The 24,437-nt window shown below is 34.0% G+C and overlaps 1 protein-coding gene across 1 annotated transcript in view; it reads right to left on the bottom strand.

The window, feature by feature from the left end:
* Positions 1 to 24,437, bottom strand: part of STT3B (STT3B, subunit of the oligosaccharyltransferase complex (catalytic)) — a 111,925-nt gene that overhangs the window by 11,517 nt on the left and 75,971 nt on the right. The window contains exons 6-13 of the mRNA XM_008573210.1: positions 10,777 to 10,875; positions 10,205 to 10,351; positions 8,974 to 9,022; positions 6,989 to 7,143; positions 4,844 to 5,055; positions 2,996 to 3,183; positions 2,102 to 2,273; positions 1,057 to 1,230 (exon numbers count right to left, since the gene is read on the bottom strand). Coding sequence (XP_008571432.1) covers positions 1,057 to 1,230; positions 2,102 to 2,273; positions 2,996 to 3,183; positions 4,844 to 5,055; positions 6,989 to 7,143; positions 8,974 to 9,022; positions 10,205 to 10,351; positions 10,777 to 10,875 — 1,196 coding nt within the window. The remainder of the gene's footprint in view (positions 1 to 1,056; positions 1,231 to 2,101; positions 2,274 to 2,995; positions 3,184 to 4,843; positions 5,056 to 6,988; positions 7,144 to 8,973; positions 9,023 to 10,204; positions 10,352 to 10,776; positions 10,876 to 24,437) is intronic.

A 24,437-nucleotide genomic window follows, 5' to 3' on the forward strand; every position in this document is an offset into this window, starting at 1 on the left:
TCCTCTCATCAAACAAAGATAGTTTTGCAAGAGTTTCAATTAGGTATCGACCTTATAGTCCTGATTTGGCTTCCTGTGACTTCTTTTTGTTCCCTAATCTTAAAAAATCTTTAAAGGGCACCCATTGTTCTTCAGTTAACAATGTAAAAAGGACTGCATGGACATGGGTAAATTCCCAGGACCCTCAGTTTTTTAGAGATGGACTGATTGGATGGTATCATTGCTTACAAAAATGTCTTGAACTTGATGGAGTTTATGTTGAGAAATAAAGTTTATATTTTTAATTTTTATCATTTAATTCCATTTTCCACAAACTTTTTAAAGTCCCTCGTATGCTGACTGGTCAAACATAAGTTGCCCATGGCACCAAGCTGACAGTTTTCGTTCTAACTCATGTTTGGCTGGTTTCAAGGCTCTTTCCTATAATCTATTGAAGACTTTAAAGCTAAAAATGACATGATCAATTTCATATTACATTGGGACAGGAAAGAAGATTAAGGTAAAGACAGCATTTTCTTTTCTTTTCTTTTTTTTTTTTAATTAAAAGATGACCGGTAAGGGGATCTTAACCCTTGACTTGGTGTTGTCAGCACCATGCTCAACCAGTGAGCGAACCGGCCATCCCTATATGGGATCCGAACCCGGGGCCTTGGTGTTATCAACACCACACTCTCCCAAGTGAGCCACGGGCCGGCCCAAAGACAGCAATTTCAAGGTTACTGTTCTCTTTCAGTTTTACAAGCATAATGGTCAGGACTAGAGGGTGAAAACAATGAAAATGGAAAGGGCTGAAATGAGAGGCTGTGAAGAAGTAAAAGCAAGAAGTCTTGGCAAGGGATTGCTTCATAGGGGAGAATGGAAGTATTAACTATGAGTTTCAAAAGTTTTAAACCTGGGAAATGTTTCTAGTATCTTTAATAAATAGTAAAGTCAGGGTAAGGGACTAATCTGGGGAATAGAATGATGAAAACATGTACAATGCAATTAGCAAGATAAGAGAATTACTTGAACACTGTGAGCTGTCTTTCACACACCTGGAATTATTTAGTTTCTTACCCGAATGTCTTTCGGATGTTCCCCTTCGGCTATCCTAACCATCCAGAGAAACTTGTTGATATCATCACCAGAATAGCCAATAACCCCTCCAAAAATAACCAAAACATAATCTACATCCAGAGTCCTCATGATTTTATAGGCTGCTGTTTCATTAGAAGACATAGCTTTTCCTACCTGCAGAATAAAAAAATGAGAATGTGTGTACTTATTCCCACAGTATGTAAAAAATAAAAATGAATGTACATTTTTACTATAAGATGGAATTCATCTCGAGTTTGATTTACATGGAATTCTTTGTAGAAATGATTTTCTATGAACTCAACAAATTTATTGAGATTTATAAACATCTCACCTACTATAACCAATTTACAGCAGAATTGTCAAAATCAGAATACACATTCCAATATTTTGTTAATAATTAAGTTTTATGAAATTACATTTTAAAGTGAAACTAGACAAGCTCAAAAGAGACAAATTCTCACAACCTTAGGCCAGGGCTGGCCAGTGATTTGCTAGCACGTATACTAGCAGATATCTGATGATTGGCTACAACAGTAATACATATAGAATTCATTTGGTTAAGACCAGTTTATCTATCCAAAATCTTTAAAGTACAGAGAGTTGACTACCTTAATTTATGTAGGTTATTCAGAGGTAGAGTGAACATAATTTGCACACCCACTAAACACAGTACATTTGCTTTACATATCTGCAAATTTCTTAGTTTATGAAATGGAAAATATAAGTCAAACATTTTACAAGTTTCAGATTCTGGCTAATTTTCCAGTAAGCTAAATATACCATGAAATCCACCTACAATTCTGAATGATACTTAAATAAATAAGTAAATACTACTCTTAAAAACAAAATCAATTAGCATAACTTGAACTCACTTTATTGAATACATGTGTAAAGAACTATTTTGAGAATTCAACAAGCAAAGAGTACTTTCACCCATACACTTCCTATTTAATCAAAACCGAAGCCTGATCAGTAAGCAGTAAATAAAGATTTATTTTTGATCTGTTGTTTATCAAAACCTTACCAGTGCTATGTGGCTGTTATTCCAGGTGTTATTATCCACCAAAGTGGTTCGATTAGCCATTCCAGCTATCTGATAGCCATAATCCCACCAAGACATCACTCGAGCATGTTCATCCGTATTTTGCCTTAGCCAAAAGTAAGCTTCTCTAAAATCATCTAAGATATTCCTGGTTCTGAAAAGAATTCATGATATTGTTTTAAATGAGATCTTATAAATGTGAAGAGGATAACTTAAAATCTTGAGGTGCTAAACCACTGAATAATTTCACATTTTAAGGGTGGCAGCTAAAAGCCTCTACCAATAAGAAAGAAAAAAAAAATCAGTGAAGAGCTAGACTAGTGCTTTCTCAAACTAATGTGCATACAAATCACCTGCATATTTTGTAAAAAAGCAGATTCAGTAGTTCTAGATTAGTCCCTGACATTCCGCAAGCCTATTAAGTTCCCAAGTGAAGAAGCAGCTGAGGGCCAAAGCAATATATAAATTAGCTGTTCTTAAATTTTAATTGCATCAGAATCACCTGGGCCTGCTGAACCAGATTTCTGGGCCTCATCCCCAGGTTACAGATTCAGCAGGCTTGGGGTCAAGAATTTATAGTTCCAACAAGTTTCATGGTAATGCTATATGTCCAAGGACCAAACCTTGAGAAAAACTGATGTATGTAATTATGTATAAAAAAACATTTTGGAAAACAGCATGAAATACAGTGATTACTACCTATCCAACACCAAGGTGGGGGAAAAAAGGCCATGCAGGGGGAAAAAAAAAAAAAAAAAAAAAAGGGGGGATTCAAATGCAGAGCCTCACAAACAACATTCTATCTTTGAATTCTATCTTTTGAGACAAAGAAAAAAGCTGCAGACACATAATCTTTTTGTTAAATTATTTTCTTACCCATCATGATTGTAAGAGGCCAGGACCACACTGGGACTGGAGTAGGCATTGCTTGTGACCCAGGTGCAGTGGACTGCAAACATCATCAACAACATCAGCATCAACATAGTAACAATGCTTTTTATATTAGGACCTAATCCCTCTTCAGTTTTTTCCTGTTCAGTTACATGTTTCCTCACTTTACCTGCCTGAAGATACAAAAAATTGGTTAGACATATCCATCATTTGACCTGCCTCATTAAGACACTCAAAGTTGGGAGAATGTTAATCTATCAGTTTAATTCTATGACTCGGAAAATGTATAACCATCAGATATGTGGGTGATGAAGTGTTTTCTAAAAATCAAAGTAGGTGCTAAAGTCAAATGTCAATTGGAGGGTTTCCTGGAAATATACTAGTCACAGAGCAAAACAGTATCTCTGGTAAAAGGCTGCTTTCAAAACCAGTTGTTCTTATGTTTTAATTAAATATGAAGGAGATAACCAAATGGTTCCATTGTGGCAATGTAAAATCCTAACTGTACATCCTGAAAATGGCAATGCACAGCTATAATCCAGACCATGGAGGACCTTAGTATAGAAAACAACTGCATTAACAGAATCAGTCTTCCAATTTCTGAACCGTAAAGCCAACAGACTTGTTAAAACTAAGATTACCTTAAAACACACACACACACACACCACCACCCCAAAAAAACCCCACCAAAAACCAGAAGACAGAACAGGAGAATAGAGTCACAAGTTCTAAATTACAAGGCTGGTTAAAAAAAACCCTTCAAAACAACAACAAAAAACCAAAACATTACAAAAACAAACACAAAAGCAGGTATGTGTGTTATCAACACAAATCTTTATGAATTATATTGATCTTATAGAAAGGAAGAAAGAATTCATGGGCCGGCCCGGTGGCGCACTGCTATAGTGCGCTGCTTGGGAAGCGCGGTAGCGCTCCCGCCGAGGGTTCAGATCCCACATACAGACCGGCCGCTCACTGGCTGAGCGAGGTGCGGGAGCAACACCGAGGGTTGCGATCCCGTTGCCAGTCCTGGTCCAGTGCGGGCGCAACACTGAGGGTTGCGATCCGTTGCCGGTCACGAAAAAAGAGACAAAAAAAAAGGAAAAAAAAAAAAAAAAGAAAGGAAGAAAGAATTCAAAGTTAATACCTATTCTGAGAAATTTCATTGCTTATTGGTATTTAAAAACATAGCTAATATTCAATATAGCAAAGTTTAATATGTCATCTAAGACAAGTGCTCTGTTTTTCACAAGTCTTTTCCACACTTGCATCGAATACAATCTCACTGTTACTGGAGGGACATAGGTTAAAAATTAATCACATTGTATTGGCCAGCTTCCTATTGCTAACTGGAGAACTTTTTAAAAAAGGCACTTTATTCCCTTTCTTTTACTATTCAATCAACCAAATATCACTTTCAAATAATTTTCAAATATTTTTAAAGTTTACACTAAATATAGACCTCAAGGATAAGCACTTGACCACATGGTTTCAGAGGGGTTTGTAGTGCCAAATCTTACGTAACTTAGCAGAGCACCAAGTTTTTGCTCTCAAAAATGGAAGGGTATTAACAAGCCTTAAGTATTTAGATAAGAACTGACCAAAAAAAAAAGAAAAAAGAAAAAAAGAAAAATCTCTTCTCTGATTACATTCGATTTTCTAACTGAGCTAAAAGACCGACAAGAATTCAAATTTTGAGGCAAACAGTGGAGACCAACTAGATAAGTCACAATTTGTCTAAATCCTCATTTAATAATATATATAGTTCTTACTGTGGTGGAAAAATTAAGAAAGCACATAAAATTTTTAAAGGCCTTACTTTAGATTCCCCACCTTATCATACAAATTTCCTGGGTTTCTTTTGTCATCTTCATCACTGCTATCTTCCACAGGTGGATTTTCTCTTTTCATGTCATCCCCCAAATAGTGCTCAAAAACATTTGAGAAGGCAATTGCAGACAGCATACAGACGACCGGTGTCAAAGTCAACATCAGCCGCACCATCACTCCAGCAAAGTAGACAGCACTGATTGCATACAGGGCAACTGCAAAGACAAGTTCTCTTACAACACTTTGGAAAAAAAATCATCACAGGGAACTGAACTAGACATTTAATACTACAGTGTGAAACAAATCTAAAAGCAGACATGTCTCACAAAAATTCTAATTGTTTCTAAATTGATTATACTAACCAACTGATTAAGTTATATTTTGAAATTTTAACTATTGTTGACTAAATGAAGACCACACATCAACAGTTTAGAGAAGTGTATCATAATTCAAATTTAATTATCAATAGCATTATATATTATAAAATCCATAGCTGACAGAAAAATATATTTGTGCATTATATCATTTAGGCATAGTAAATTTATAAAATCAAATACACTCTATGAAAAGCCAGTGCCAATATCTGGCATAAAGCCTGCTTTAAAGCAAGAATGGGATGAGAAGAATGGGAGCTATTAATCAAAGGAAGAACGTGTAAAGTTACTTCCAAGAAAGTTTTTAAAAAATTTGAAACAAATTTCCAATAGCCAGAGCTAAAGTGCTAACCACAGTAAAAGCCTCTACCAATTTCTGGCTGAAGGCTATGACTCTGCAAAGTCAATGAGTCGTATGAGATCCTATTTCATCTGAAGCTAATTAAAATACATTTATTATACCATATTCTTAAGTATACAACTCAATGAATTTGTGTATATATATACACACCTGTGTAATTACCATCAATTATCAAAATATAGAACATTTTTATACCTCCTCATTCTCAGTCAACTATTGTCCTCTTCCCTAGAGAGAAGTTAACCACTATTTAGACTTCTAATTTAGTTTTCCTTATTCTTGAACTTTATAGAAATGAAATAATATAAAAATGTTCTCTTTTGTATTGGTTTCTTTTATTTACCTACTCATACTGTTCTTTTATTAATTGCTGTGTTGTATTCCATTGTACAAATATATAAAAATTTATTTATCCATTCTGCTTCTGATGACCTTTGGAATGTTTCCAATTAGGAGCTGTTATGGATAAACTTGCCATGCAAATTCTTAAACATGTACTTTGGTGGATATATGCACTCATTCCTCTTGGATATATACCTAGGAATGAGATTGCTAGGTCATGGGGTAGGCATATGTTTTAAGTTAAATCTTTCTGAATGATGCAGTATTAACATGGCCTTATTCATAGTCCATTAATCTAGATAAACTAGAGAAAAACTGAGTGTCATCCTTTAATCTGAACTCATGGGGCTACTGTTCTTTCTCTCCTTCTTTACTCCGGAGTAGTAACTTTAGGTGTCACTCATGGTCCATGCCCCATACTTGTGTACTAGTTCAAGTCCTAGTACTACAAATTACTGGCTGTGTGACCCTGTGCATGCTAGAAAGCTTTTCTCTGCTCCAGTTTTTATCATATGCAAAATAGCCACAGCATAATAATTGAGATGACTAAATTATGTAGAAGCATTTTGTATCTGCTTATTTGTCTACTTATATTTTGAATATCAGATCCTAAACACTTGGCTTTTAAATATTTTGTATTTCAAGTCTTGTTAGTTGGAGGCCTACACAAATCTATCAATGAAGAGGGTGTTTACTGAAAGATGATCCTCATTATAAAATGTGCTTTGTTCTTAAACTTGGACAATGGATGTCCCTGAAAACTTCTTTTTACTTAAATCTAACTCAGCAAATCATGTTAAGATTATGCTGTCAACAAAATTATAATTTTCAGTTCTCAAGCAGACCGTAATGATGACATTAACCTCTCAGAAACCACAATATATTGAATGTAAAATTTATGCTAATTCTAAATTAAAACAGTTAATAATTAGAATTATATATAATGCAATTTTAATGAATATATAGGCAAGCAAAGAAAAACTAAACTTTAAAGTGAAGTAATAATCTCTCTCTCTCTCTCTCTATATATAATTGTTCTAAGTCAAAGTATTTATTAAAAATTTCTCTTACCAAATACTCTTTCATCATTGATATTTTTGATGCAGAACCATAGGCCTGCTGGGAAGGTACATACAAGAATATGTAGATCAAAGAAGAAAGACACCCAAGTTGTAGGCTGATGCTCAGACACTGATGCAATAATTGGAATGTGTATTTTTGCATACCTGGTATTAAAAAAGTATTATTTACAATTAAATGGTAAAACAGGAGTTCCTTTTAATGAAGAAATTTTCTTTGATTGTAGACATGGTTCCTACTCCCCACCCCTTCTTGTTCAAATGTATATTCCAATGTAACCAACTATGTTGGAAATAAATATCTTTGGTTCACACTGGTAAAAGTAAAACTAATATACCCTCTGTAAAATTGAGAGACTTTCTTTGGCCAGTCTTAAAACTGTTGGCTCTGATTTCTAATACAAAAATCTTTGCTCAAATAGGACTTTGTTCTGTGGTTTAACTCAGCATCTCCTACGTTTGTATCAACAAGTTCCACTAGCTTTTGGACTTATCACTAGCAGAAATGCCTTGCCCAGTAAAGATATTATGACATTGCCCTGCTTGACAAGGAGCTGACACTGGAGGAAGGTGAGGGAAATAAAAACGACTGGATAAATTGTAGTAGATTGAATTATGTCCCCCCAAAACTCACTGAAGCTTGAATTGTATCCCCCATTTTATGTACTAGAAACTTGGCCCCCACTGTGACTGTTAAGAGGGTGTGAAATCCTATTATGGTTACTTGAAAGGTGCGGCCTTGAAGAGGTGATTAGATTGTAGGACCATGCCACAGTGAATGAATTAAAAATGGTGGTAAGGGGAGTGGTTCTGAGGGTTTTAAAAGAAGAAAGAGGAGAATCAGTCTTTCTCTTTCTGCTCTGCCATTTTTACAATGTGATACCCTGCCATCACTGAAGTCTCCATCAAAGGAAGCCTTCACCAGATGTGTTCCCTGGACTTTAGAATTCCAGCTTCTGAAACTGTTTAAGCAATACATTTCTTTTTCTTATAAATTACCCACTTCCATGTATTTTGTCATAATCAACAGAAGTGGACTAATATACAAATTATTCCTGAAACACCCTGAGATCCCAAAGTAGTCAACTGAAGTTTAGAAAGTATAAAAAGCAAGAGTAAGTATAACTGACAAAAGTTAACTCAGTAATTTAACCTAATCAGAATAACTGTCTCTCACTGAAGTTTTCTCTGAAACTCTCTGGTGATTCACAGGCTAAGCTCTTGAAGTATGTCTCTAATGTTAGCGTTAGTCATTCATACGTAATTTGATTATGCCCTTTAATTAGACCTGTACATGACCCCTTTTGGTATCACATCAGAAGGCAAGCCTGTTCAATGAATTATGGTAGGTTTTTTATTGGGCCACCTAAGGAATAACAAAGAAGACAGAATAGCAGGAACAGGGGAGGGGGTCAATTATCATAAACAGATATTTTCTCATCCCTAGGAAAACATTTTAGAGACAAAAAGTTTTACTGAACTAGTTGCTTAATTCAAAACCAAATTTCTAAAATAATTCATTTTGCAATAGCACTTAAAAAAATGCAAATGATATTCTCCAGTGTGTTTCACAGATTAAAGAAATAAAACCAAGAAACTTAGATCAAGTGGTATTAGAAAAAAATTAATATCTATGGCATATGGATTTATAACATAGCACCTACCTTTTAGTAGTTAAAAATCACTAAAAGACTGAAAATTTATACATATTGGTAAGAACAAAAATACATTTTTAATTGCACAGAGGTTACCTGAATGTTTTGACAAAACTAAAATATGGAGTTGCCTATGCAGAACAGAAATACAAGACTTACATTTCATACTAAAGGTGTATGCATTCAAGACAGGTATTATAACAAAATACAAGGGATTCAGCATTTACTAGGTACTTTAGAAATGTTGCCCAAGTACTGACAAATAAGAACAGAGGGAAAAAGTGTATTTTAATACAAGGCCAAATAAAATATCTGCACTTACCCAGTGTCCCACAATGAATAAAACCTGCCACTCCATGGTGCAATGTAACCTTGGAAGGAAAAATGGAGGAAATTACTTTACCCTTTCACTGTTTTGTAAATTTATTGGTTTTATGCTTATTATTAATTATGGATTGATTTAAACTAAAGTTCAAAAATTTCAAGTTTTCTTTTATAGGTTCTAACACACACCTGGCGGTCAGATAAAATAAGGTAGGGATCAAATATCCATGGAGAACCCATTGCTAGAGAAACACAACACTTAAGTTAATAGATAAAATTGTAGAACGTTTTCAAATTCTCTCTTACACTTCTAGTTGACTAGTAAAATAAGGCTAAGTTAAACAGCACCTGGATCATTAAAAAATGGGGGTGTTAAATTATCTAATCCCATCAGATAAATTACAAGGATGATTTTAAACCCTCATGCCTTTTACTCCTGTCAGTCCTTCATGATTTTATGAGCTAGGCTGGTATATTAACTTGACAGATGGAATATCTTTAGAAAGAACTTTACTTATTTCTAAGGACTGGTGAAGTCGAGGTTAAAGAGTAATTTAGGACCCAGAAACAGACTGAAACTAATTTGGTTGACTGTTTAGAATTGGGAGAAAATGGGAGGGGGTGAAGGATGGGGTGGGAGGGAGAAAGGGAAGGAGAGGGAAGAGGGAGAGAGAGGGGAGAGAAAGGGAGGGGGAGATGAAGGGAGAGAAGTGAGGACAGGGAGGGAGGAAAGAGAGAGTGTGTGCGCACATGGGCTCACACAAGAGAAGGGGAGTATGTAGTAGGTTAACACTAGAAGCTCTTGAATGTTTTACACAGTTTGAGCCTATTCACTTAGCAAGAGAAGGATGCTTGAAGTGGATTTATCAAAGCTTGAAGCAGCAAAATTAAGGTACACTGTTTAAAAACAATCACTATTTGTATTAATACTATTCAGATTTTAGAAACTGTGACTATTATTTTTATATTATTCTTACAGAATACAACCACAGTATTTGACCTACTAGGATAAATGAAATATGTAAAAAAATTGTAAAGAAATTACCTTTTTGAATTATAATTTAGAGACAAGATTCACAACCTACAGGTGATGACACTTACCTGTATAAGTCAAATAGATGACACTAAGGAACACAGCACCTGCAGCTAGTGATACAATTGTAAAGAAATTACCTTTTTGAATTATAATTTAGAGACAAGATTCACAACCTACAGGTGATGAAACTTACCTGTATAAGTCAAATAGATGACACTAAGGAACACAGCACCTGCAGCTAGTGATACACCCAAAAAGAAAAGGGTCTGGAACTCTTGTTTTGTTAATCGGTCTCTCAGATACTGCAAGAAAGCATAAGCTTGCAGCAACGCAAAGACACCTAGTTAAAGAAAAGGGTTATATAAAAAAAATCAACAAAGCACGTTTCCAAGGCCATTTAAAAACCTACCTTGTACCATTCATATCAAAGACTAGTTATTTCAACTAGCCAACATTTCCTCTGTCAAATGACAGTTAACCAACCAATTAACACATCCAAAAAATTCTATTATATTTTCAAAATGATCAGACTCCCCATACATGTACCAGGCAAGAAAAATCCCATTAGAATGAGTGAAGCCTATTTAATACATTAATTTTATCCACAGAGATCTCCCATAATTGTGACCCAGATGATTTTGGCTGTTACTGAAAATTAAAAACAACCAAAGTAATAATAATAAATAAAAACCCCATCACTGGAAAATTGACTAATCACACATCCGCATATTCTTTAGAAGAAGGAAAATAAACATTTTTTTGTACCTGCAGCTGCCATGTGTTCACTTGTTCTGATTGGCTGGAATCCCACAAAAGGTATCTGCATGGATAATATTAAACCCACAACATAGAAAGTGCTGTATGCTATAAAAGACAAAATAAGAAAAAAGGATAATTTACTACTAAATTAAGTACTCAAAACATAAACGTATACATAAATCTTTTTTTTTTTTTTTTAGAAAAGTTTTAAATGAAATTATTTTAAGAACAGAGTCTTAAGCGATGGCTCTATTTGATGAATATTTGATCATTAAACACACATTATAAATCAGGAATATTCTGTCAGATTTTAAAAAATATTATTTTAAGGGCCGGCCCCATGGCGCACTCAGGAGAGTGCAGCGCTTGGAAGCACAGCGGCGCTCCCGCCACGGGTTCGGATCCTGTATAGGGATGGCCGGTGCGCTCACTGGCTGAGCGCAGTGCGGACGACACCAAGCCAGGGGTTGCGATCCCCTTACCGGTCATGAAAAAAGACAAAAAAAAAGACAAAAAAAAAAAAAAAAAATTATTTTAAGTACTTTATTTTGCAGAACATCATTTACAATAGTTTAAGAGACTTGTCCTGCTTTCCTTTCCTGCAAATGGAATCAAGTTTGTTTCAATCTACCACTAGAAATTATTGATAAGACCCAAGAAGCTATGAGATATATACATAAAATAAGCAAACACCTTTCATATTGGCATTAATCCAAAATATGCAAGACTTAATGAACACCACCACCACAAGCATATATAAATACTTGCTATTTTCTCAAAAACTCTCAAGAATTTCATACCTTTTTTATAATCACTTAATACTTTTTGTATAGTACTTACAAGTAAAAAAAAAAAATCCTATGTACGCCAAGTTTTCTTTGATTAAAGAACTAAGTACACAGAAATGAAGCCATAAAACAGACCTGTCATTAAATTTGGAGTCTAATAAAAGAAACCTATTTGCTCTTGGCAGTGAGTACACTATAGTATTCTCAGTTTATGTAAATCTAGATGTATAGGCAAATTGGGGAGGGGTTACAATTTGAGTAAAAGACTTGTTTTGCATTCACATGTTCACAGATCAATATTATGCAAGTTGATTAGAAAAAAGGTTAGTATTTGGAATTACTATAACTAAAAATTAATTAGAAATGAAGATAAAGCCCATCTGAAGTTAATGTGAAAATTATTCCATTTATAAAGTTTATTCACATCATCTTATAAACATATTCAACATTAAGTTTTTGGCAAATAATCTACTCTATCAAAACAAAGTCTGGGAATATATTTAGGAATAGCAAACAGATATAGCACGCATTTTTGTATACTATACACTGTATAGCACAGCACATAGCATACATTTCTTCTCACCCGACTTAGAAAATATTTGCTTTTAAAAGAAACCCACCTACAGAAAGTAAATTATGGACTATTAAGCTGCCTCCCAAGCTGTCTGATAAGAGATGACTACAGTGTTAGGAAAAGAAAGAGAAGCTCATCAATTTAATAGGAAGGACCAAAGTGTGTGAATAAAGTTTCCAATGACCTCAAGCTAATGGAGGGCTAGCTGTCTAAAAGACACAGCAGAAGCAATCCTTCCGATAATGCACTTTCCAGACACATTAATATTGGAATGTAATTACCCTTTATGAGGTACTCAAACCCAAATGCAACCACAGTTATGTAAATAAGAATTTCTATGTCACGTGATTTGAACTGTCAACCAATTTGGTTGATGGGTCTTCTAATGTCAATGAGTTTATTTTACAAGTCAGCCTGGTGCTGAAGCCCTGACAAAGGAGTCATGTTATGTAATCTCGAACAACTACTTAACAGCAAAAGCTTCAGTTTTCTCACTACAGAATGAGAGTTGGATAGTATTTGTAAGGACCCTCCCAACGATGACAACCTAAGATACTATGATCAACAGGCCTTTTAGATATCCAGAGCTGAAAAATCAAACCCTAAACAAATACTGAACAAAGGAACAACTAGAAAGTCCAGGCTTCTGGAAAACTTATGTCATTTATGTGTTTTTTTTTTTTAAAAGATGACTGGTGAGGGGATCTTAACCCTTGACTTGGTGTTGTCAGCACCATGCTCACCCAGTGAGCTAACCAGCCATCCCTATATGGGATCTGAACCTGTGGCCTTGGTGTTATCAGCACCACACTCTCCCGAGTGAGCCACGGGCTGGCCCCATTTATGTGTTTTTATAATAGTTAAAGTCCACTCATGTACAAACACCAAAATCACCTCTGAGGCTGGATTTCTCTTATACACACAAATAAACACTGAATACTATAACATTTTCACAGAATTTGCACTAAATATGATAAATGTTGCAAATTAAATAAAAATGTAAACACTTTTTAAAAAAAATTGAGGTAAAATTCACACAATCATTTTAAAGTGAACATTTCAGGGGCATTTAGTACATTTACAATGTTGTGCAACCACCAACTCTCTCTAGTCCCCAAATATTTCATCACCCCAAAAGAAAACCGCACACTCACTAAGCAGTTGTTCCCCATTCTCTCCTTTTCTCAGCCCATGGCAACCACAAATCTCCATCTGTCTCTATGGATTACTGGTTTGTTTTAACTGCAAAGGTAATTATGCTTTTTTTTTTCTTTTTAAGGTAAAAAGTGAAAGTCTTCACTCCATTTATTTCCTTCTAAACCACATTCTCCAGAAATAATCACTAGAAGGAATGGTTAGCACACATACACACATTCATATTCATTTTATCGCTCCAAATGGGACCTACTTTGCTTGGCAATGTAAACATTTCAGCAATCACGTGCTTGGTTACTATAGATGAAGTTTCCTCTTAGGCATTTGGTCAAGTTTATTTCCAGGAATATTCAAAAGGAAAAGAGTAAGCATGATAATATTCCTAATTCAACATTTTCACGTGACTTTGCAGAGACATTTATTGTCATTAGTAAAGAAGAAAACACTTTATGCAAAAGCAGATGCACTAGAGTTGAAGTTCGTAAGAATGATGGAAATGAGTTCAATAAAAGAAACAATCTCAGGAAATAAAAAAGGCCAAGTGGTCTTTAATCTGTATTACTTGGTAAAAATAAGTTAATGTTAAATAAAGCTGAACTAATAGAAATAGACAAATTCTCAACAATAGTTTACCTTTGAAACTTCCTCTATCCCAATTAGTCTCATTTATATGTACTTATGTACACAATGAAACAAATCTGATATCTGTGATGGCTGCAATAATCCAAAGGAAAGCATTTTCTTTCAAGAGAATTGGACCCAAGTTGTCCTTATTTTTTGTATTTTCTGGATCATTGCTTCCAAGATGTTTATATATGGAGATATGTGTTCTATCTCAGGTAATGTAAAATGCCAGACATCACAAACTCACCTTGCTTAATACTGCTCTTCTTGAATTTGTAATATTACGTACACAAATCTATGCCTCAATTTAAATTACATTTACAAATCCACATTTTTAAAACACAGAAAGTAAGAAATTAGATACACTTGAGTAGAAATGGTGAAGCGACTCATTTCTTAAAAAAATAAACACAATTTTCCACTGCAAAATGAAAAACATATGCTTTTTTCCAGATTTTGTACTATAGCCATCTAATAGTGTGTTTAAAACTTACCTCTTTAATTTATTAATTCAAATACTAACTTTACATCTATTATGATCAAGACATTCCAAAACCAGAAAATCCTGTTAAGATCAATTCTATCCTCTAAGAGTCAGATAATTTGGAAAAATCAGAGATGTACACAAACAACCATAATATAATGAAACAAGTACATGTGACATTAGTGGGGGAAAATGCTCTATAAAAACTGAAAGGAGAGAGATCTTACCTTTTCTTGCATCAAAGAGGCAGTCGACAATGTCTGTCCTGCTTGCTAATGTTCTCAGAAGACCTCAATGACACAAGCCCATAGCAATCATTCTCTACCAACTCTTCTTATGAACTCTCTAGAAACCCTGACCAAACTACTATACCCATCTATTACAACTTTCTATCCATCCATATTAACCTACTTTACTTAGCCTTTAAAACCAGAAGAACAAAACATGCCATCAAAGTGGTAAGCTCTAAGAAAATGCACATCAATAATGTTGTAAATCATTTACTACATCATGAAAATGTTACCACACTGCCATCCTGTGGAAGCACAGTTACTGGCATTCATTACTGCGGATCATACTTCCAATGTGTTAGAAAAATTCCAGAAAAAATTACCATTAGAAAGATATACATATATATATGTATATGTATATACACATTATTCTATTTAATTAATAACCAAAGAAAATCTCTTTGATCATATATATATATATATGTGTATATGTATATACACATTATTCTATTTAATTAATAACCAAAGAAAATCTCTTTGATCTGGGACAAATAGTAATCTTCTAAACAGACATTAAACATGTTTTCATTCTTAAAGTACTTCATATCCAAGGATGTGGGGTGGGACAAGATTGACATAGAGAAGAAATACACCATTGCCCTTGACTTAAAGTACTCAAATGTTACTTTTATTAATAAAATAAAAAGCACTGAAAAGTCTGATTCAAGTTCCACCAAAATTTTAAGTACTGAAGAAGCTCCTGCTGTTCTCTCGACTAACCTCTAAGTACCTCCTCTCTGACAAGGCATTATCTTATACTGACAATACTCTTTATACTTCTAAGTTACTGTCACACTTCTTTTTATGTAAATAAAGTTAGAAAAGGTTACGTGACTATTATATTCCCATTAACTTTAACCCACCATTAAATCACATTAGCATTTCTGAACTGCTTCATCTCCTGGTCGATATCTAACGGAAACAGCTAACAAAATAATCCTTTGCTATCCAACTTCTCTCTCAAGCAAAATAGTATTAGGCAAAAGAAACAGTGGGGAAAGACTTTGAAATTCATCCAATTTTGCTTTATTATTAACAAATATGATTAAGGGCTTGTAAGAATGTTGAGCCCCTTGATTTAATAAAAACACTACACTACTTCATGATCACTTTTGGTTACTACGAACTGTGGCAAATATACAGGGTGAAGAATGGTAAGCAACTTACATGGATTAAAGACTAGAAAAACAAAAAACCACTGATTCTTCTTGACTAGCAAAGAGAAACATGATTAACTCCGACGTACACAAGGAGAAAAATTATCTTTCTTTTCCAAGGACATCGTAAACAATGTAGAAATGAGTCACTGAAACTGATATTTCACAAGCTCCAGATTTATAAAAGCAGTAAGAAATGACTTGCTCAAAAACCCTTGAGTAGAGATACTCAATCACATTTTTAAAATAGCAAATATATCTTGAACACTTAAGACGAAATCAAGGATAGTATAGAGGAAAAAACAAATCTAGAAGAAATACGTCTGGATTTAAGTTCTAGTTCTTTCATGTGGAAGCAATTAATTTAATTCTAGCAATGGTTAATGAAATAATATCAAAGTACAGTGAAACTATAATATTTTGCGTGTGGGTGAAGAATATATGAAGAACCATGAAATATATATAATTTTTACATAACTTAAAAGTATTAGATAATGCACCTAAGTAACTTCTAGAGCTAAGTAGTGACTATACCTAATATGTCAAGAAGCAGTAATAGACAAAAATCAGCAAAATTAATTCACTCATAAACTCTCTTAAGAGTAAAACAAACACAAAATAAAAAGGATTTAAACCAGAGAGAGTGACAAATCACATTACCACTAAAAAGTGTTCAGGTCCTTCTTAATACCCTTTTCTTAATACCAACTACTATCATATGAAAGCACTGAAATTCATTTAACTCATACCACTAAGATTCCATTAACTTCTATACAGAAGTTAATTGTCCTGGACCATGAAACAGACACTATTCTAAATAGAATAGATTCTTAAAGGAAATCTTGCTGAGGTCTATTCTACGAAAAAGCACTAAACGATTTATTACATCTGTTTAGTCTGCAAAACATGAAGAAGATTCTTAGTTTTTATTCACTGAAAACCCTTTTCTGATTGAACCAATGATTACTACTAGATCATAGGTAAGACCCTTGCTCTATAAATATGCTGAGTTTTAATACGAGAAGATTCTGGAAAACTAATCCTTTGTGAACTAAATAATGAGTCATATAAAGATGGCAGCCTTTCAGTGTAGAAGGCAAAAGCAACAGCATCTTCCCTTTGTATGTGCACTTGAAATAAGATTTCCCCCCTAAAATAACCTCTAAAATACCCACTGACAAAAGCTGTAAAGGGGATCCTTATGTATTATAAGCCAGTCAAAGGAAAATCTCCCTTCCACTTCCCCCAATAACTAGCTTCAATTCCTACTACAACACTTATCTGGGAAACTCAGATTATGTAACCAATACTTCAACTTCTAACTTTGAATGAAAGCTTAGGACAAAAATTTTGAGGGGGTAGCTATGATAGTTCCCTGTTTGCCTATTTGCTCTCAGCTCACATACCTTGAAGTTACAGTAGAAGAGAAAGGAAAACAATTAACTCAAGATAGTGCATCATTGATAAACTGAACATTCTAGGTGGCATGGGAAAATCATATTTTAATGTTATATGGATATTCAATCCTTGCAAATAATATATCTCAACTACAGACTATAAGAGTAATCTCTTGTCTTGGTAAAACTTTACTTGTCACAAATATAAAATTGTACAGCCCTTTACTGATTTCAGTATCTTCAATCAAAATCATCAAAACTATTTAATTTAGTAATATACTGAATCCCATTATAAATACTGGGGTGTTATCCTAAATATTTTGTGGTAGCAAAATTTAGCTATATTAAGTACTATGCAAAAATAATCAAGAATATGAATTTTAGAATACTTTTTTGAAGCCTAGAACCATAAAGACGAACAATTACTATATAAGATAAAATTCGTATAAAGAAGTTATGAGAACCACTAACACTCATACCATGGTGTGCCATCTGCCAAACTCAAATTATTTTGATATAGTTGGATATTTGGTAATTACCTTTCTTAACTCCAAAGGCTGTTTACTACATTCTAGGTTATTTTAGAATTAACAAAAAGGTACTAATTAATAGGTTTTAAAGATGTCTTATTATCTACAAGTGTACATCACCATAAAAGGCAAAGATACTAGTTTGATATAACATTTCTATCCCATAAAATGTTAACAGCAGTTTTAAAAACACACTTCTGTAGTAAGGAAACATAACTCTTTTATGTAGCTTTCTGAATTCTTAGCTGATTTACAGGTATCATTTGAGAGTAAACCAATTTTGTTTAAACTGTGATTCTTTTCATACTTAAGTTCTCATTTATTTACTTTAAAATACAGGTAACTCTAATTTCTTAGGTTAAATTACCTTATAAAGCAGTACAGGTTATATGCAAGACCAAAAATGTTGCTTCTCTTCTATTTTATCTATTAACCCATGGCCCTACCTCAGTATCCTGCTGTCAGTCTTTGTTATTTCACAATACTCCTACCCTTCTTCCTAGAACAGAGATTTCTCAAGGTCCTGGAATGCTCATGTTAATAAATATTAGTACAGATAGTAAAAAGTTAAACATAAAACATATAGTTTTACCTATTCTACTTTATGTGAAAATATGGAAGCTATTTTTGATTTTAAGTTCACAAAATTAAAGTCCTTTTTAATGTTTTTCAAGGGACATTACCAAAACAAAGAATATAATCCCATATATTTTTATGTATAAGATTTGGTAGTTTTTGTCCCTCTTTAAATAGACGTCAGCTTTCATTTTTCTAAAATCTGCTAAAACCATATATTTAAAAACTAGAGGTAGGAAAGTATATTACGTATGCATGTGTGTAAGAAGAAATTGGTGAATGGTACGTAGCTAAGTCTTAAAAGGACAGGATAAAAGTATATCTAAAATTGAAAAAAAAAATTCAAGAAATAAGAGTCTAAAATACATTAGTGGTAAAAACCACTGGGGTTCAGAATTTAGTGAGTGAGCCAGTTAGGAAAAGGTGGGGAAGGAAGCTGCTGATTTTGCTATAAACTTTAATTGTAAACAAAAATAAGAATACCACTCTATTACCAGTTGTGTTTTACTTGCTATTTTGTACTTCATACCACACAAGTGTTATTTCTCCACTATGTTTCTCACAATAAAAGAGTTGTTTTCTTTTAATGTCCAAACCCAAATGTTTATTTCTTAATTTATTTGTTATCGGAACATAGCAGATTGTACATATCTGTAGGGTACAGCATTAAACATCAATACCTGCATGCAATATGTGATGTTCAAATCAGGATAATTAGTATATTCTTCATCATACAATGTGATTGATTTTTGTGGCCCTTTACCACTTCCACCCTTTTCCCTCTCCCCCTTTCTCCCTATCCCACCTCTGGTAACCTCAGTTCTGTCTTCTTCTGTTGAAACTTCAACATATTATTGTGATTGTTGTATCTTTCTTTCTTTAATTAATTTTAAACCCCCGCATGTAAGTGAGGACATGTGATATTTCTCTTTCTGTGCTTGGTTTAATTTCCTCCAAGTTCATCCATGTTGCTGCAAATGGCAGTTTTTCATTCTTTTTTATGGCAGAGTAGCATTACATTGTATAAATATACCACATTTTCCTTATCCAGTCATTCGATGATGGACATTTAGATTGGTTCCAACTCTTGGCTATTGTAAATAGAGCTGCAATAAACATGGGAATATACGTGTCCCTCCGACATGATGATTTCCATTCCTTTGGGTATATACCCAGCAGTGGGATTGCTGGGTTGTATGGCAGTTATATCTGTAGTTGTTTGAGGAACCTCCATACCATTTTCCATAATGGCTGCAGCAATTTATAGTACCACCAACAGTGTAGCATGGTTCCCCTTTCTCCACATCCTTGCCAGCATTTGTTATTGTCTTTTTGATAATAGCCAGTATAACTGGGGTGAGATGATAGCTGAATGTGGTTTTGATTAGCATTTCCTGGACCTTGAGTGATGTTGAGCATATTTTCACGTCTGTTGCCTGTTTTTATATCTTCCTTTGAGAAATGCCTATTCAGCTCCTTTGTCCATTTTTTGATTGGGTTATTTGTTTTTGTTTGGTTTTTTATTATTAAATTATTTGAGTTTCTTGTATATTCTAGATATTAATCCTCTGTCAGATGTATAATTTGCAAATACTTTCTCCCACTCTGTAGGTTGTCTTTTTGCTCTGTTGTTTCTCTTGCTGTATAGAAGTTTTTTAGTTTGAGGGCCGGCCCGGTGGCGCACTGCTACAGTGCGCCGCTTGGGAAGCGCGGCGGCGCTCCAGCCGAGGGTTCGGATCCCACATACAGACCGGCTGCTCACTGGCTGAGCGAGGTGCGGGAGCAACACCGAGGGTTGCGATCCCGTTGCCGGTCCCGGTCCGGTACGGGCGCGACACTAAGGGTTGCGATTCGTTGCCGGTCACGAAAAAAGACAAAAAGGTAAAAAAAAAAAAGAAGTTTTTTAGTTTGATATAATCCCATTTGTTTATTTTCCTTTTTGCTGCTTGTGCTTTTGGGATAATATTCATAAAGTCTTCGCCCAGTCATACTTTCTGAAGTGTTTCCCCTATGTTTTCATTCAAGAGTTTTATAGTTTCAGGGCATATATTTAAGTCTTTAATCCATTTTGAGTTGATTTTGATATATGGCAAGAGGTATGGGTCTAGTTTCATTCTTCTAAGTATGGATGACCAGTTTTCCCAGTGCCATTTATTGAAGAGGCAGTCTTTTCCCCAATGTATGTTCTTGTGTCTTTGTCAAAGACCAGTTGTCTGTAGGTATATGGGTTGATTTCTGGGTTCTCTACTTTGTACCATTGGTCTGTGTGTCTGTTTTTATGCCAGTACCATGCAGTTTTGGTTACTATAGCTTTGTAGTATAATTTGAAATCCTGAGTGTTATGCCTTCGCTTTATTTATCTTTTTGCTGAGGATTACCTTGACTATTTGGGGTTTTTAGTTTTTCCATAGATGCAACAATGGTTCAACAGACACAATTCAATAAATGCAATACACCACATCAACAAAATCAAGGGAAAAAACCATATGATTATTTCAATAGATGCTGAAAAAGCATTTGACAAAATTCAACATCCCTTCATGGTAAAGACTCTCAGCAAATTAGGTATAGAAGGAAAGTATCTCAACACAGTAAAAGCCATATATGACCAACCCACTGCCAGTATCATACTGAATGAGAAGTTGAAAGCTTTTCCCTTAAGAATGAGAACAAGACAAAGATGCCCACTCTCATAACTCCTATTTAACATAGTATTGGAAGTACTAACCACAGCAATCAGGCAAGAGAAAGAAATAAAGGGCATCCAGATTGGAAAAGACAAAGTCAAACTGTTCCTGTTTGTGGATGACAGGATCCTGTATAGAGACAAGCCTAAAGACTCTATAAAAAAAACTTTTAGAGTTGATAAACGACTATGTAAAGTTGCAGGATACAAAATCAACATGCAAAAATCAGTAGCATTTTTATAGTCCAACAACAAACTAGTGGAAAAAAAAATGAAGAAAGCTTGCCCATTTACAATAGTCACCAAAAATATAAAATACCTAGGAATAAAGTTAAACAAAGATCGCTACAACAAACACTACAAATCAGTGTTGAAAGAAATTAAAGAGGACACAAAAAGATGGAAAGACATTCTATGATCTTGGATTGGAAGAATTAACACTGTGAAAATGTCCATACTACCTAAAGCGATTTACAGAGTCAATGTAATTCCCATCAAAATACCAATGACATTCTTCACAGAAACAGAAAAAACAATCCTAACATTCACATAGAAAAAGAGTTGTAGTTAAAGTTTATTTTCACGTAAAAAAAAAAAAAGGGAAGAATCCTTAGACTCACGTAAGGTTATTATACCCTCCCTCTTTATAATCACCTCTCCCAGCCTCTGGAACTCTTTCTCTTCTCGATATTCCTTCATAACTTTTACATAAACAACAGTAGTAAACACTTAGGTAGCACTTTTTTGTGTTAGTCCTATTATAAGCACCTTTTGTATACTAACCCAGCTATCCCTAACGATCTGTGAGGTAGCAAATATTATCTCTATTTGACTCATGAGGACATCAAAGCATAAAGACATTCAGTAATTTGTCCAAAGTTACACAGTATAAGTGTGACTATACCTAATACATCAAGAAGCAGTAATCCTGGTAGCTTGGCTCTAGAGTGCGTACTCTTACCCTCTACGTTATGGCACCTCTTATGATTACATCATCACAAATCTTTTTTAAGTCTGCTTATATACTATTTTCTCCTTTTAAGATCAAGACTTACCTCTAAAACTGTCAAAAGGACATGGTTGGCTGGAAAGCCTAACAAGACTTCCCCCAAAATCATAAAGTCCAAACTGATCTGCCAAAACTACCCATTTCCATTTTGATCATTTACTATACACTGTTTACATTGTATAACATAAGCTTCTTAGAGGAAGATCAGCTTTTATTCATCTTTGTACCATAACGGCTAGCATAAAATTTAGTATCTATTAAGCACTTAATAAGTATCTGATAAACGAATTTGCTTTGATTTTCTCAAATACTATGGTAGAATTAGAGAAATAAATTCTAGAATTCCAGTTCTTCCCAGAATTTTCATATGCAATCTTTTAAAGTCTTGTTTTTTGCAGTTAATCTAGTATTAGATGTGTTCCATTTACATCTGCCAAGTATAAATGAGACTCCTAATGATTATGGCATTACATTTAATTTACTCAACAGTAAAATTATCTTTTCTTTATTCACAAGATATATAATCCCATAATAATTTGTACAAAACTAAAGTATGTGGTATGTCAATAAAACTTTAGTTTCTGATATTGATGAATGTTCTTGAAATGTCACTGAAGCCGCTTGTCTATGGTATTGTCTGTTTTCTGTAGTGAGTAATTTGAGTAACAGAATCATTTTTCATATTATATCTTAAATGAATTTTTGTGGCGATACATGCTGGGAACCATCATTAACAGTGTAATTTCTTTCTGCTTAAATTATTAATCTAATTTACTTAATGCAGCCCCTATGAATCATAAGAGGTAAAACTCATGTTTCTATAAACTAAAAACCAAGTCTCACTTATTTTGAATTTAATACATACTCATTGTAGAAAATCTGAAAAGCAGAGAAAAGTATGAAGAAAAAGACCAATGATAATCCTTGCTGTCTGCTTTTTATTAATCTTTACCTGTATCATCAAATATTTGAAAAGATTAAATTTAATGGCTGCATAATATTCCACATGAGAACACTATAACCTAAGCTATCATTTCCCTATTGGACATTTAACCTAGTTCCATATTTTCACAATTACAAGTTATACCACAGCAAACATTCCTAAACTTGTCTTCATATCTGTAATAATTTTCTTAAGACACAAAGTGATAAACTTTTTTCAAATTAGAAAGATTAAATTCAATTCACATCCCACCAGTGATACCTTCAAACCAACCTTTTTACAAATGCAAAATAAGGTTTTGATGTTTTTTTAAAAAACGCCAGAATTGTATTTGTAACATAATTTTGTAAAATTCATTTTCCAATACAGTGAAATTCAACAAGTCCAAAATATATATTTGCAAAAATTTACTTTTTCCTCTCAAAATTTCATCAAGTAGTAAAGGCCTCCCATCTCAGCTTTTCTTACACCCTTTCCTCAATTTCTGTGCTGCTCCTCTCCTACCACTATACATCCACATTACCTTCCTTGTGCCTCCTTTTCCACATGTGAACAAACTTTGACAGTTTTCTCTGGCTGTGTTAACAAGTGATTTTAAGAATGCATGCAAAAAATTTATTCAAAGGGGAAATGGTTTTTTCATATTATTTCAAATAATTCATTTTAAAGTCATTTAATGTCATACTTAAAATACAACCAAACTTTTGGTTAATATGATTATCTGAGTTTGCCATTTATCAATCCTTTAACTAAATATTTCTGATTAAGGGGAGGGAGAACTATAGACGAAGGACATCGTTATGTGCCAAAATCAAAGGACCATCTATATATACGAACACTTTATAGTGCTTCCATGCTTTGGGGGACCATTAAATTAGGAGAAATCAAATTGAAATCATAATACATTTTGGATGAAGGAAGAGAAACATTTGCTCTATACCATCACTTTCCATTCATTTAAAAGTGAACTCTATGAAAGCAGAGTAGAAATCATCAAAAATAATCCTAAACAGTCACATGGGTAGAGTAAGAGATAAAAGAAATAAGGGGTTGGGGGGCGGGGGGGATAGAGTGGAGAATTTGAATACTATGAGGATTATGAGACACTTACTAATCTCATTTAATACACACATACATCCTCCTCAGCCATTTTACTTTTCTTTTACTCTAAAGAGCCAACCAAAGTTGTATTAATTGCATGCTTTTCTAGAGTGACTACAGAAATCCTAGTCACCAAATCCAAAGTCCTTTCTCAATTCTCATTCTTTCAGATTTTGGTGCTAAAGTATAAAGGGAGTTGGACACTGCTTGTATTTTATACTTTTATATAGAAAATATTTCCATTTGACCTTTTTAACAATGTATTTATCTGACTACTTCTAATGCCTCCTTTGGCTCTTCTTCCTGATTTATGGGCATTTCTATTCCTCTGACCATTAAATTTCCAGGACCTC

This window comes from Galeopterus variegatus, unplaced genomic scaffold (genome assembly GCF_000696425.1).
Source record: "Galeopterus variegatus unplaced genomic scaffold, G_variegatus-3.0.2 Scaffold890, whole genome shotgun sequence".
Classification (NCBI taxonomy): Eukaryota; Metazoa; Chordata; class Mammalia; order Dermoptera; family Cynocephalidae; genus Galeopterus; species Galeopterus variegatus.